We start from the raw sequence: 15,642 nt of genomic DNA, 5'->3' as shown, positions 1-15,642 counted from the left end.
TAGCAACAAAAAAAGTCAGCAGCAAGGCAGGATTTTCTGTTATGTTTATGCCTAGTGTTAACATTATGAGGCAGCTCTCTTTAACTGTATGACTCCTATTTGACATTTCTGTAAGCACCATACAGCTAAAACCTTGTACAGTGTTTTGAAAATTTACCCTTATGTCTCCTTAAAATGTCTTCAGCTAGTGACTTACACTGCACCAACTGAGCTAATGTATTCTACCATTACAATTTAAGTATGTATTGGGACCAGCACATAAGCTGCTCTACCACAGTACAATGTCACTGTTTCTTACCATCCCCAGCAAAGCAGATTCAAGAATGTAATGTTTTAACTGCAAGCAGTACTGTGATTGTAAAAAAACCTCTCTATGCTGATGAGTAATTAGAATTTGGTACTGTAAAAAGTGCTCTGATTAGCAAGGGTATTTTTTCTATTAATGCCTTGAAAATATCTCCAGTCTTCTGCACTGCACATATCCATGACAAGTTACTAACTCTTGCACTTGGACAAGTTATTCAGATCATATGTGCTTTGCTGAATCTACTATTAGAAGAAATAAAGTAATCCAAATAGAAACTGTGCACTGTTTGAAAATATACAGAATATGTTAATAAATGAATGAGATATGGAAATTAAGTCATCTCTATAAATCAATTAGTTATGGAATTTAACAATCAATTTGTTAGCATATGATGCAAAACTATGATCTGTCAACAGGCTTGTGAACTGGCCCTGTAGCAGTAGCTACTTTCAAGGGGATTAATTACTGGAGATTTGCAAATGGAAGAATAATATTTTCCAACAAACGTACCCATGCATTAGGAGGTTAAACAAACACCAAAATGTCAATGCAGTTTTTGGCTTTGGTGTTCTCCCATTTAAAACACAATGAAACAGTTAACTAGAACTTTATGCAAAGGGAATAATTCTCAAATCTTCCCATGAAGCAGAATGTCACACCATCTGGGGCACTTCTCAAGTGATTTGAAAAGTTCACACTGTTTGGAATTATACAGAAATTCAACAGAAAAGGCTTTGCCATATCCCCTAAGTCCCATAAGCAACTGTAGACCTATGTCACAGCCACAAATGGATGCAGAGAGATGGGACTTCACCTCTGCTGTAGAGGAAGCAAAGTCACAACCCACAGAACTTTTCTGTCACATAACTTTAAGCCGAGACTTGTTCCAATAAACCCCGGAAACTGGGCACCTCTTGCTGTGAAAAAGCATCTTATTTCACAGAAAGTTCACCCACATCCAAGATAGCTTATTGTTCCTTGTGGCCCATAAGGCTAAGACTAGAACCAAACTAAGCCTACAGCAATGCTCATCTTTTTGAAATTCAGCCCATTTACGCAAACAGAAGTCATGGTAATAATGAAGGCAATCTGAGCCACCAGTTGTGACTCTGATATTAGTCTTTCTTACATGGTGGGACAACAGAGAACACCTAGAGCTCCCACTAACAGAGTCTCAATGAGGGTATCTATTAACCATCTTAAAACATGGAATAGTCTGATGGTACTAAAGAAACCATCGCTTGATGATGGTGTTTTCATAAACTACTGCTTAATGTCTGACTTCCCTTTCCTAAGGAAGCTGATTGAGAAGACAGCAAAAAATAGCCTCCAATGCCATCTGTCAGATTCCTGTATTCCAGTTGCCTGTCAGACAGGCTTCACTGCAAGGCAAGCTACACAGACAGCACCTGTAGCCCAGATGGATGATCTCCTCTTATCCACAGACAGGAGAAATACATCCACTTTCATCCTGCTGTACCTCTTTGAAGCATTTTAAAACTGTTGATCAGCAAATACTCCTTCCCCACCTACAAGAGGCTGCAAGGGTGAATGGGAATGGACTGAAATAGTTTAGCTCCTTCCTTCAGCTCAAACTCCAAGTCCATTATGGGCAATTGTCCATCTGCCTCCAGAAACTTCATCTGAACAGGCCCGTACAGCTCAGTCCTCTCCCCCACATTATTCAGCACTTCTGTGAATCCAGAACTTAAAATAAATAAATAAATAAATAAAAGAGAAAAAAAAAGAAATAAGAGTGACCAATATAAGACTGCATTCACAACTAACTGTAAAACTCATCCTTTTGTCTTGTTTTTTTCCTGCCAGTACGTTCCTCTCGCATAACAATGGACATACATAAAAAGCCAGCAAATCTCATCAAGTAACATACTCCTTCCTCCTGTGAAGGAAGGGAAAAATACTGATATTACTGGTTATTTTTTTAAATCTGGGAAAGAGTTAGTATCTGCTCAGATACTATGGTGATATAAGAGTGTAGATGTCAACAGACCAGCAGGCAGGCCTAGTTCTCCTCTTTATGGGTGGCTTGCTCTTCTACATATAAAAACTAAAAGGTCAACATCTGAACAAGGAAGGCAGGTTCTGCCTTAAAAAAAACCAGGAAATAATTCATATAACATATGCAATGTACCCTGCAATTGGCCTTTCTCATACCTATCCCACCCTCAGAACTCCTACAAAAATAATCTAAATGTGGGATTTCATCTTAAACTACAAGATGGGGTTAGATTTGAAATAAGAGAACTGGGATAGAGTTTAATTTGTCAACATGCCATGTCTCATATACTCAGCTATTTTACACACTGTAAACATGCTATGTGATGTTAGAAATACTGCGGCTTAGGAATTCCCCTGCCCCCACCACACACACTTTGTCATTTGAAAGTGTAACTTTTACTTTTAAAGTAACTTTAAAAAAATAAAGGTCAAGGTTGTTTTGACTTACTACTGTGGATACCTTCTCCTTTCACCAATTCAGTCCCTGAACATGCACCTTCCCTCCTCTACCACTCCTCCTGAACTTCTCAAAGAAGTTATGGAAGAACTGAGTTAAAGCAGCTTAGTCACCCCATATTGGCTCCAGAGACCCTGATTCCCCAGACTCCTGCAAAAACCCAAAGCAGCGCCCAGGATTCCACCTCTGTTCACCAACTTCTCGTACCAGGGCATATTATTAAACTCAGATCAAGAGTCTCTGTACGCGAGACCACTGAGGCTGATAAACTGATGTTCCAGACTTTGAGGTATGCCTCAGATTTCATCAGTTTGCACCATTTCACGAGAAAGGATTTTATCATCCAAGCATACCAGTGTGTCTGGCTTCCTTTTACTGGAGTCATGTGAGGGACATTTCCCATGTTCCGGCATCATTATCCACCACACTGGACAGGGTTATAACCTGGCATCAGTTACAACTCTCTCTCACAGCAAGTACCACACTTAGGGTATTGGGACAAACTAGAACAAATGTCAGCTCTCCACTCCACCCTAATATGCCTCCATAGGGCAGCATTTCAAACCAAACTGTGACTTGAAAAAATGTTATCTTAGGTCCAGTTCCTGTGTCCTGGCACAGCTATGAAACCCAAAATGCATGTTACTATTCTGAATGGAAGCCTCTGCCAGCCAGTATGTCTCTCACTCTCCTGAAAATGTGAGCACTGGAGTTGCGGCAGGAAGACTAGACTTCCCACCTGACCACTCTCCTTGGACGCTGATGTGAGCCCTCCAACTTTCACATTGGTCTGAGCTCAGCACCTATATAACTTTGCAGTTTTCCCTCCTTTCTGACTGTTGGGAAGAAAAAGGAGCTTTGCCCTCTCTCTATTTCCTGCCCCCAAATCCTATTGCAGTTAGGAATCTCTCCAACACTGCTAAGCTACCTTTTTGTCTTTCATCCCTGCAACCTCAGGCATGGAGGAGGAGAAGCTTTTCTCTCTACTGCCCAGCAGGTTACAGGCAGCAGCAAGGAAAGTGTCCAGAGTCTGGTAAACTTTACTCTGTTGTTATAGGCACTCACCTGGGACAGTTTTCCACTTTCAAGTGGACAAGCACATTTTTTTTCAAACCCTAATTATTTTTTTATAAACATTTTCAGGCAGCACCTATTAAGCATAAAGCTGCTGGAAGTGCACAATGAGTATTAATTTCTACAATAATTGTGGTATGATTTGTTGTTTCAGCATATATTTCAAGAGGTACGATTTTTACCCATACGCACAAAGCACCCCTTAAAAGCAGAAAAAGTTTATAATAAAAGAAGTAATCTGCCTTTTTTTGTAACTTTTGTTGACACCTATCATGGGAAATAGCAAAGTCCTTAGAAAATATTTTCACGACCATGGTTGATCATTTGAACAATAAGACATTTCATACATTTTACTTGCCAATGACAACTCCTTCCTCTGTTTTGCCTAGAGATATGTGCAACTGTAATAGAGTTCAGAAAACCCCCAGCAGCAGCATGCTGCCATTCAGATCTGACAGATTTCGTGTTATGATAAAAACTGATGTACTTTGACATCCTCTGGGATTTTCTGCACCTTGGGAAGAGCTAATGAAGAAATACAACCTTGCCAGAGTAAAACACAAGGTTTTGGATTCTAGGATTAAGACATTTGGCAAATGAGTGACCCGTCTCACGTCACCAGAAAAGCAACCATGCTTTTCTGCCCAATGATTCTGCCTCAGTGTGTTTTGATTGTCTCGTCTGATGCTCTTCACAAAAGACTAAATATATTTAAACTACATACTAAATAGTTACTGCTGTCCTCTGTGATATTGATGTTTTGTTAAAATTAAAATATCAATTAAATACACACATACTGTTTTTATTCTCTCATTACCCATTAAGCTATAAAACTGCAAAATGCTTACTACTTCATTCGCAGCAAAAGATTTGTAATCATGCTTATTAAATCATAAATATTTTACATGCCTATATATCCAATTTGGCCCTCATGGTTGGCTAAATCTTGTGGAAATAGATTGGATTCTTTATTCAGGAAGATAGTTTCTGCCTCTAAAAAAGTGTATTTCTACTCAGAAAATGATTCTCTTATCATGCCATCATTACGTACCATATTTAGTATCTCAGTGATTCCCAAATTAAAATTTGCTCAGTTTAAAGATTTTTTTCTCTCTCTCTCTTCCCCCAACATAGAATCATAGAATATCAGGGTTGGAAGGGACCTCAGGAGGTCATCTAGTCCAACCCCCTGCTCAAAGCAGGACCAATCCCCAACTAAATCATCCCAGCCAGGGCTTTGTCAAGCCTGACCTTAAAAACTTCTAAGGAAGGAGATTCCACCACCTCCCTAGGTAATGCATTCCAATATTTTACCACCCTCCTAGTGAAAAAGGTTTTTCCTAATATCCAACCTAAACCTCCCCCACTGCAACTTGAGACCATTACTCCTTGTTCTGTCATCAGCAACCACTGAGAACAGTCTAGATCCATCCTCTTTGGAACCCCCTTTCAGGTAGTTGAAAGCAGCTATCAAATCCCCCCTCATTCTTCTCTTCCGCAGACTAAACAATCCCAGTTCCCTCAGCCTCTCCTCATAAGTCATGTGTTCCAGTCCCCTAATCATTTTTGTTGCCCTCCGCTGGACTCTTTCCAATTTTTCTACATCCTTCTTGTAGTGTGGGGCCCAAAACTGGACACAGTACTCCAGATGAGGCCTCACCAATGTCGAATAGAGGGGAACGACCACATCCCTCGATCTGCTAGCAATGCCCCTACTTATACAGCCCAAAATGCCATTGGCCTTCTTGGCAACAAGGGCACACTGTTGACTCATATCCGGCTTCTCGTCCACTGGAACCCCTAGGTCCTTCTCTGCAGAACTGCTGCCGAGCCATTCGGTCCCTAGTCTGCAGCAGTGCATGGGATTCTTCCATCCTAAGAGCAGGACTCTGCACTTGTCCTTGTTGAACCTCATCAGATTTCTTTTGGCCCAATCCTCTAATTTGTCTTGGGCCCTCTGTATCCTATCCCTACCCTCCAGTGTATCTACCTCTCCTCCCAGTTCAGTGTCATCTGCAAACTTGCTGAGGGTGCAATCCACACCATCCTCCAGATCATTTATGAAGATATTGAAAAAAACCGGCCCAAGGACCGACCCTTGGGGCACTCCACTTGATACCGGCTGCCAACTAGACATGGAGCCATTCATCACTACCCGTTGAGCCTGACAATCTAGCCAACTTTCTATCCACCTTATAGTCCATTCATCCAGCCCATACTTCTTTAACTTGCTGGCAAGAATACTGTGGGAGACAGTGTCAAAAGCTTTGCTAAAGTCAAGGAATAACACGTCCACCGCTTTCCTCTCATCCACAGAGCCAGTTATCTCGTCATAGAAGGCAATTAGATTAGTCAGGCATGACTTGCCCTTGGTGAATCCATGCTGACTGTTCCTGATCACTTTCCTCTCCTCTAAGTGCTTCAGAATTGATTCCTTGAGGACCTGCTCCATGATTTTTCCGGGGACTGAGGTGAGGCTGACTGGCCTGTAGTTCCCAGGATCCTCCTCCTTCCCTTTTTTAAAAGATGGGCACTACATTAGCCTTTTTCCAGTCATCCGGGACTTCCCCCGATCCCCATGAGTTTTCAAAGATAATGGCCAATGGCTCTGTGATCACATCCGCCAACTCCGTTAGCACTCTTGGATGCAGCGCATCCGGCCCCATGGACTTGTGCTCGTCCAGCTTTTCTAAATAGTCCTGAACCATTTCTTTCTCCGCAGAGGGCTGGTCACCTCCTCCCCATGCTGTGCTGCCCAGTGCAGTAGTCTTGAGCTGACCTTGTTCATGAAGACAGAGGCAAAAAAAAGCATTGAGTACATTAGCTTTTTCCACATCCTCTGTCACTAGGTTGCCTCCCTCATTCAGTAAGGGGCCCACGCTTTCCTTGACTTTCTTCTTGTTGCTAACATTCCTGAAGAAACCCTTCTTGTTACTCTTGACATCTCTTGCTAGCTGCAACGCCAGGTATGATTTGGCCTTCCTGATTTCACTCCTGCATGCCCGAGCAATATTTCTATACTCTTCCCTGGTCATTTGTCCAATGAACATGCCAGAACAGAGACTGTAACCTTTTCTTTTGCCAGCTGACCTCATCAGTTATCCACTACCTTTATCACCTCCAAACTGGATTAGTGAAGTATGCTCTACTTGGGGCTATAGCTATACAGTCTATAGCTGTGTTCCTCCCCAAGAGATGTTGTCATGCAAAATGCTCAAGTTAACAGCCCAAAGATGTAGAAATGTGGGATCTGGAGGCAACTATGGAACTTTCTCTCCTCACTTCTCCAAAAAAAGCTTGAGCTTTTGAGCATGCTGGAAGACCCATCTATTTACCCAGGCTTTTGATTTAACGATCAGGGAGAACTGAGGGGTTATTATTGCTTGCTGTTTCTTTTTGGGTGTGGTTTCTACTAAGTATTTGTGTTGTACCTTTCATTAGAGAATTTAACAGGAATTTTATTATTTAATCTGTACACTTGTATTTCATAAACATAGATCGCTAACAATATCATTGATTGATGGATTTTTTTTTTTAGTTCAAATTTAATATAATAAATTAGGGCCCAGTTCTGTAGTAAAGCTGCACACAGGACTTCCTCGGAGGGCCTCTGATGCTTTGCTCTATTCTCTGACCCTCTAAGCATGACCACCACCTAAAAAACTCCTGCACTAGGTGAAGGTGGGTGCACTTACTTTGAAGTCTGTCAGTATTACCCCTTTTGCTGAGCTTTGGCCAGAGATGTCACCAAAGATGGTTTCAAATATCCTTCTGGCACCAAGAGCAGCATTGATCTTGGATGTACTAAAGAGGAAGCACAAATGAGTTCAAAAGAAAGTGGTCTCTTTTTCATTCTCTTTATTTTCAAAACCAAGAAGTTAGACACAGATTGAGCCAAAATGCCCAAAGTCAGTACTTGGGTACCTTGAATGGTAAAAACAGCCCCGACAGCCTCAGATGCCAAAAGGAGGAGCAAAAATCTTTCTACATAGTTTGATGAAGAGTCAGGGTCACCCTCCAAAGACAAGTGACAAGCCAACACATTTTAGAAAAACAACTGTGAAAGTGTCACATCAGCATCTTCCAAGTTTGAATCCTGATTTTAAATGAGCAATTCTAGTGCACGTGTGCACACACATACACACACACAAAGCAAAATGAGGGAAACTTTATAACTTCACCCCCAAAAACAAAAATACTATCAGTGAAGTGTCCACTCAAATTAATTTTTACCTGGATTCTTACTGTGACAGTGCCCCCATAAGGCTTTATGGAAATATGCTTATGAGAGTATATATATATATATATATATATATATGACATAACTGGAATATTTTATGTTACAAATGCCATGTAACATCTCTCTACTGAGGTTATGATTTACTGAATCTATTAATCCTATTTGTATGCATTTATCATTTTTGTATTCGAAGTTATGAATATTGGCTGTATACCTGTCTGATTCTAAGTAGGTTTTAGTGAAGCAGTTGGTCAGTTTCCTGAGAAAAGACTATCCCCAGTAAGTGCCCAATCAAGAAGCCCTTAAGCCAACAATTAACTTGGAGACGCCAATCTGAGCTTTCCTAGGAATGTGGCTTGACAGGTAAGGAACTCAGTCATGCATGGACATGTGACTTGCCCAGGTGACTCCAAAACTCCATTTTGTAGCAGGACTTTGCATAGGAGAGGAGGGGTTCTCCGCCCACAAGAGAAAGTCTATTTAAAACCCTGGGAGACCCCTCCATTTTGTCTTCAGCTGGCTAAAGAGAGAGCCTCTCCACCCCCAAAGATACCTGAAAGAAACTGGAACAAAGGACAGTAACTACAGGGGGTGTGAGTGATTGCTGGACCCAGACTAGAAGGAGACTAATCTGTAAAAGAAAGCTTACTGGAACTGGTGAGGTTTTATCTGTATTCAGTTTGATTAGACATAGACTTGTGTATTCTATTCTATTTTGCTTGGTAATTCACTTTGTTTTGTCTGTTACTACTTGGAACCACTTTAATCCTACTTTCTGTATTTAATAAAATCACTTTTACTTATTAATTAACCCAGAGTATGTATTAATACCTGGGGCGGGGGGGAGGGAACAGCTGTGCATACCTGTCTATCAGTGTGATAGAGAGCGAACAATTTATGAGTTTACCCTGTATAAGCTTTATACAGGGTAAAACGGATTTATTTGGGGTTTGGACCCCACTGGGAGTTGGGCATCTGAGTGTTAAAGACAGTAACACTTCTGTACGCTGCTTTCAATTGAGCCTACAGCTGTTGGGGGACGTGGTTCAGACCTGGGTCTGGGTTTGCAGCAGGCTAGTGGATCTGGCTCAAACCAGGCAGGGCACTGAAGTCCTAAGCTGACAAGACAGGAAAGCAGGGGCAGAAGTAGTCTTGGCATACCAGATGGCAGTCCCAAGGGGGTTTCTGTGATCCAACCTGTCACACTTACTTTTTAAAGAATCTGAATATACCTAAACAAGGATATCTCTGGTGTTCACAAGACTCATAGCTATATCTGATACACCAAATGAAACTGAACTGATATGGTGAGCAAGTGATCTCTGCTTCCACTGAGATGGAGTCAAGTTTAGGTTTTTAATTTAAAAAATACTGATTATTAGCTGGTGAATCCACATAGTCTGACACTTTCAACCAAGACAGAGTAACAGTGTAGCAGAGCTTAGAAAAGAGAAAACATTTATGCAGGCAGACAATCCCCAGGTTTAGAGAAGTACAATACCACCACACAAAAGTTTCACCCTAATTTTACTACGTACATTTCAAATGCAGTCAACCTTAGATCTTATTTAAATGTAAGATATCTGCTGTCTGCAATAGTAACTTTTCAGTTATGCACTTGTTTGCATATTTAAGTGAACTTGGATCCTTTTTAGATGTCTCTTAAATCTACAGTATTAGCTGGAACATTGCTTTATGTCTGAGTGGCACTGAAAGAATGCCAAAAGTATTCTAAGCTCAAAAGACAAATTGAATAGTTCAACTAGTTACTAGTTCTAATTCATAGAAAGTATTTCTATATGTGCCAAAGGGATTAATAGTAGAGGGCGGGCCCGGGTTCCCCCCAAACCTCCTAACTCCTGGTCAGACACAGGAGGAGTTGACCTGGACTGTGGGTTCATGAAAACAGCCAAACTGAGGGCTGCTGTGAAGCTCCAAGGTGAGCAAATCCACCAATAAGCACAAGACCCACCAAGGTAGAGGAGGAACTTTGTCACAGGTATTTCAATTTTATATACATTTATCACCATTTTAAAAAGGCAGCACTTGCCAGCTATTACCATTTAGTAGTATCGGAGCTGAAAGTAGCACCTTACACTTACCCAGCACTTTTCATGCAGACACACAGTTATTTTCCTATTTTTAAAATATGTCTGTGGTAAGATTTGGCAGTTGCTGACTGTTTAATCGTTCCGATTGTAGCAGGACAGCGGTTACAAATGTTCTTTTGCCCTCATCCAACTGCTAACACTTATTTAGAGATCATTTCAACGGGAAAAGTGAAAGTGCAGCCACGGTGCTGGAGGGGTTGCACATGCCACAATCCATGCTAAGATTCAGAGATGCAACCAAGCTATGACTGAGACTGGACTTTGAAATGAACCAACAACACTATAATATTCCTGAACTGGCTTTTTGTGAAGAATTTTTGTGAAGAATTTGCTTCTGTGGAACCTTTAGGCACAACCCATGTTCAGATGGTGTAATTTTTCTAAGCATTTCTTTAATTCTTACAGCCTCTCTACCTATGGGTGCTTGTCCAGCACTCATGTGACCAGGCCAAAATAAGGCAATCTGGGACCCTAGGCATACTGCAACAAGGACCCTTCCTCTTCCCCATGGGTAAATTTCCCATTTGGAGTGACAGTGGCAGATTGCTCCCCTTCTCTCCCACTACTGGCACCTGGTGGTCCCTCTACCCTCAGGAGGAGCAAGCATTGCTTTAACCCCCATACGCCCCACCAAGTATTTACCTCAGCAGCTCTTCCAGTCGGCTCTCAGGTAGCTCTCCTTTATGTGGTCCAGGTGCTTTCTCTAAAGCCCAGTTGGGAGTCAGCTGATGAGTCACAGGTGCACTGAACCTGGCTCCCCAATAAAGGCACCAGTCACCCCGTGACAATGAAATTTTTTCGTTCTTCAAGTTGCTACCAGAAATACTCAGACTCTTATATTCTAAAGGAGGCAAATATCTTCCTCTCTCCCCCTCTTTTTTTTTTTTTTTTTTTTTTTTTTTTTTTTAAAGATGATTGATCAATCACCAGGATTTGCTACCTAGAAATTGTCTGATTGGCTTCAGAAATCCCCTGCAAGGATGCGTCATTCTTTGATGTTTTGGGTATTTCTAGTTCAGAAATGCCTTTATACCAGAATGGATCAGTTTTAGATCTCTTACCCAGGGAGAGGACTTTGGATCACATGACCTCTTTAAGGTTCTTCCCTGATTTACTATTAGACAAGGAAAAACCTGCACCTCATCTAGAATAATGGAGGGGACCCTGAGCATACTCAGTGCATCTCCTGATGTCCTTCCCTCCAGCCTGATATCTGATGTCATTCCCTAGAGTCAGAATCTGCACCTGGGAGGTAGAAGGGCTTGAGCATCCAAGCCAACATTCTGTTTTATTCAGTTCCAGTCAACAGGGGAGCAGCCCCTGAAAATGTTAGCTGATGAAGAGCCTGGGCGCTTCCCACTGAGGCTATAATGGACGGAGGAGATTACTGAGAGAGCCTGAGAGACCTGTCTTCAGCTCCAGAAGTCTAAGAGGTTAAACACCAGTGGCTTCTTTAGAAAAATGCATTGCAATAAAAATTACATTTTTAAAAGGATCAAATAGTTCCTTATTGCTCCGTAGCCTGGTGACGACAGGCAAGGGAGATGAGAGAATGATTGTTTTTCCACTCACAGGGTTATTATCAAAAAAGGGATTGTAAAAATTGCATCTTGGGATTGCCATTTGTATCATAGAATTGCTTACATATCAAATTAGGTTTGTTTACCCTTTCTCCTTAATTACTAGCACTGCAGCACTACTTGATATCTGAAAATCTGTGCTTTTTGTGCTCCACATATCACCACCACTTAGACCCAGGAATCAGAACTCAGCTGATAATTTTGTCATCGATGTAGGAAGCAGAAGACACTTTCGTGTTTCTCTTGTGCTGCTGTTTTATTGGTACGGTGCCAGGGGTTTGAGAAACAGGCATTTGGAGATTGTAAAAAGCTGTCTACTTGGCACAGCATATATCTCTTGACGCACAAGCACAGCTATTCTGGGTGGCACGCTGCAATGGGAAGAGGGAGAGTGCTAGCAGCCAAGGCTCCACCCCTTCCCACCTACATGTGGGGGGAGGGGGATACAGGAGCCCTAGAGAAGCTGCTCCCTGTGCTCTGGATGCCCCTTACTCTCCTGAGAAAGTGTGAAGAATGCACCACAATCTATCCATAAGATTGTAGGATCCTGGATTCTCTAAGTTTGTTTGTACAGCACCTAGTACAAGGGGACACTTGGGCCGTGGACACTACTGTAATAATAATAAACTACAGATAAAAACATTTATTAGTGTAAAGATATGTTTTGCAAGACACACACAGCAGGCAATGCAGTAACAAGACACTACTACTACATAATCACTTTTCTGAGCATACCTAGATACAGTTTAAATCACAGAAATCAGAGCTAGAAATGTCTTCTAGCCCATTCCCCTACCAGTGGAGATGATTGTAAGGAGGTACCTGCTCCTCTGTATCAGATAAAAGATCTACTGCTCCCAGCTGTGTGCGGCATCTGAATTCTATCCACCATCACAATTTAAACAAATATATTGTTCAGTGCTCATTTTGGTGAAACCCCCACAAGTCTTACGACAGACACAAACCTTAAGCTTTTATGTAATACTTGAGATCACACACACACAGAGCAAGGGTTCAGGATGGAAGGCAAAACTGTGGATAAAAACACTGACCTATCGTATAGTACCACTAAGACAGTACTAGTGACACTTTCCAAACGCCAATGAAAAAGAAGTGAAAAAATAAGAAAACTTTCCATAATAGAAAGACAAAATGAAGCCAAAGGGGATGAGTTGTTACCTCTAATATACTGTACAAAAACAAAATGGACATGATTTGCATTAAGAAATTGATTCCACGTTGTCTCGTGCTTTAGATGACAATGGGTGAGACTTTTGCAGATTTTAAGTCCTCCAGGAAAATTTGAATTGAGCATACTTCCACTTTCTGGTTTAAAGATACAGTATATGTCTACTCAATGGTTCAGGCTGGGTGACAGTGACATGGAATTGCAGCATTCACATCAAGTTAAGAACTGCACAGGAAAAAACGTTATGGTCCTTAACTGGCCTTCTATACTTTTTTCTTTGGTAAAGCATATAACATGTTAAGAACCAAGAAGCAGCAAAATCACAATGCTTATCTCTTCTCACAGTATGAGAGTGGTTGGTACTAAAATATGGCAATGTTTCTACCGTTGGTCATTATGTTTTACACACAAGAAAGTTTTAATGTAGGAAGATGTGATATGATAAGAATAGTTACACAGGATTTTTGGCAGTCAAGTAACTGGTATTGAAATTCAGTTTTGACAGTTCTCTGAGTCTGAAAGGCCTGTAAGGACTCAAATGTCATCCGTCTATCCATGTGAGATTTAGCTTTGGCAATATCTCAAAAGCAAACCTACCATTCTTTCCACACGATATTTTTGCCACTACAATATTTTCCCCTCCAAAGCTGTCTAAAAGTGTGTACTCTCTTGAAAAGTACAGTATGAGGGTTATGTTACAGAACTATTTTGTAGGGTGAAAAAATCACTATTAGGTTTGAATAGTCAGAACAACCAGAGTGGGCCAAAATGTGGGTTAAAGCACAATGCGTGGAATTTATCCTCAACACCTTGTACTTAGTGATTCCAAATCATACCTTAAAGTTTGCGATTAATTGATCTGTTCAATCTAAATAAAACCATCTGGAATCTTGCCTGATTATTTCAATATAAGTTATCCAATTGTTAAGTGAACTTGTCATCTTACTTAATTTCAATTTTTAAAGCCAACCACTTCACAGATAGGTCTGGAAAATAAAGGCCCCTAGCCTGTAGGACTATTTTTTAAAACATTTTTAAAAAAGAAACAGAGGGAGAGCACTGACTGAGTGCTCATTCCTGACCTCAGGCTGTCTTCCAAACCACTGGAAACCTGACAAAAGTTGCCTAAGCTGTTTTGGATATATTTTAGCTTTGGCCTTATTCAACAGTCGCAGAGGTACCAGTGTCCCATTAAAGTTGGAATTATACACTGAATTGTCCGAGATCTGTAATTAATTTTCTCTCTGTGCAAAAATAAATATTCTTTAATTGATGTAAAAATATGCACATTGGAAAAAGACAATTCAGTTCCTGTGAAAAAGCTGAATTCACCTATTGTAGTTTCTAAGTCAATCCAACTGTGATGAATTCTACCAATTGTGCTCAGCTGATAAAGACATTAAAATAACAAGAAGTTATGATATATAATCCTCTGTCTGACTACTTACACATTCTTGGATTTGAATGCTTCAGCAAAGTGCTGCACACTGTGAAGAGAAGCGAGGTCTAAGGTCATAGCTTCTACCTTGGCTTTATGCTGCAACGAGAGAAAATTAAAAAAAAAATAAAGATAAATAACAGCAAGTTTAGTTCACGGTATCATGTTACAGTAAATGTGTTATGGAACATGTCTGAATTCCCTTGTTTAACATTAGAAGCCCACAGTGAATATAAATCATGAAAAAGAATGGACGAGTGTAGCATTCAATGCCAAGTGCAGTATTCTCAGTTTGCGGTTCTGCTAAACGCATACACTGCATGGTATACAATTTTATATAGCCCAATAAACTGACAGCAGACAGTTTTAAGGTTAACATGATCTCTTCTTTCTCTCACCTCGCTGACATTTGTGAGGATGCAAATCATGAAATAAAAATAAAAAGTAAACAAATAATTATTGTTTAAAAAGAGATGCACACACTTAATATACCATTATAGAAAAAACACACATTACATATCACACAAAATACTTTAAAACATTCATACTTTAATTCAACCTCCTCTAAAGATAAAATAGTCCTAAGGCTGTCTATAATATCCACAGCAGTTGATATAAAAGATAAAGAAAGGAGCAAGGACAGAATTTTATACAAGTCTAGTTGGTCACAGCATCTTTAGAGGAAACTGCTCATACTTAAGGCTGCATGTTTGTTACGGAAGTCACGGATTCAGGCACAATCTTCTGCTGGGGCAGTCTCGGGGCACCGCACACACACACACACCCCCCCCCCCACCAGCTAAGTTTGGGTGTGGGAGGGGTCCCGGGGGACGGGACAGGGTGAAGCGGGCTCTGGGCAGTGCTGAACTCCAGTGACATCCCCCTCGGTCAGCTGCTAGGCGGAGGCATGGCCAGGCAGCTCTGCATGCTGCCTCCACCCAGAGCACTGGCTTCGCAACTCCTATTGGCCGGGAACTGCGGCCAATGGGAACTGCGGTGGTGGTGCTTGTAGGTGGTGCCTGCTTCCGCCTAGCAGCTGACCGAAGGGGATGTTGCCGCTTCCAAGGAGCTCCCCCAGGTAAACACCGCTCAGACGCCGCCTCACCCGTCCCGTGCCCCAACCCCTGCCCCCTCCCACACCCAAACTCGACTGCTGCTGGATGAGGGGGAGGCGCAGAGCCAGGTAGGGAGCCTGCTGGGCCCGCCAACCTGCCCAAGCACCGGCGG

The 15,642-nt window shown here is 41.5% G+C and overlaps 1 protein-coding gene across 1 annotated transcript in view; it reads right to left on the bottom strand.

Annotated features, from left to right (window-relative positions):
* WWOX (WW domain containing oxidoreductase) overlaps nucleotides 1-15,642 on the bottom strand; it is a 677,011-nt gene that overhangs the window by 507,135 nt on the left and 154,234 nt on the right. Inside the window, exon 6 of the mRNA XM_074968810.1 lies at nucleotides 14,426-14,514. Within this exon, the coding sequence (XP_074824911.1) occupies nucleotides 14,426-14,514 (89 nt within the window). The remainder of the gene's footprint in view (nucleotides 1-14,425; nucleotides 14,515-15,642) is intronic.

The sequence above is a fragment of the Natator depressus genome, chromosome 12, assembly GCF_965152275.1.
Source record: "Natator depressus isolate rNatDep1 chromosome 12, rNatDep2.hap1, whole genome shotgun sequence".
NCBI lineage: Eukaryota > Metazoa > Chordata > Testudines > Cheloniidae > Natator > Natator depressus.
This window is presented reverse-complemented; position numbering and strand designations above follow the sequence as displayed.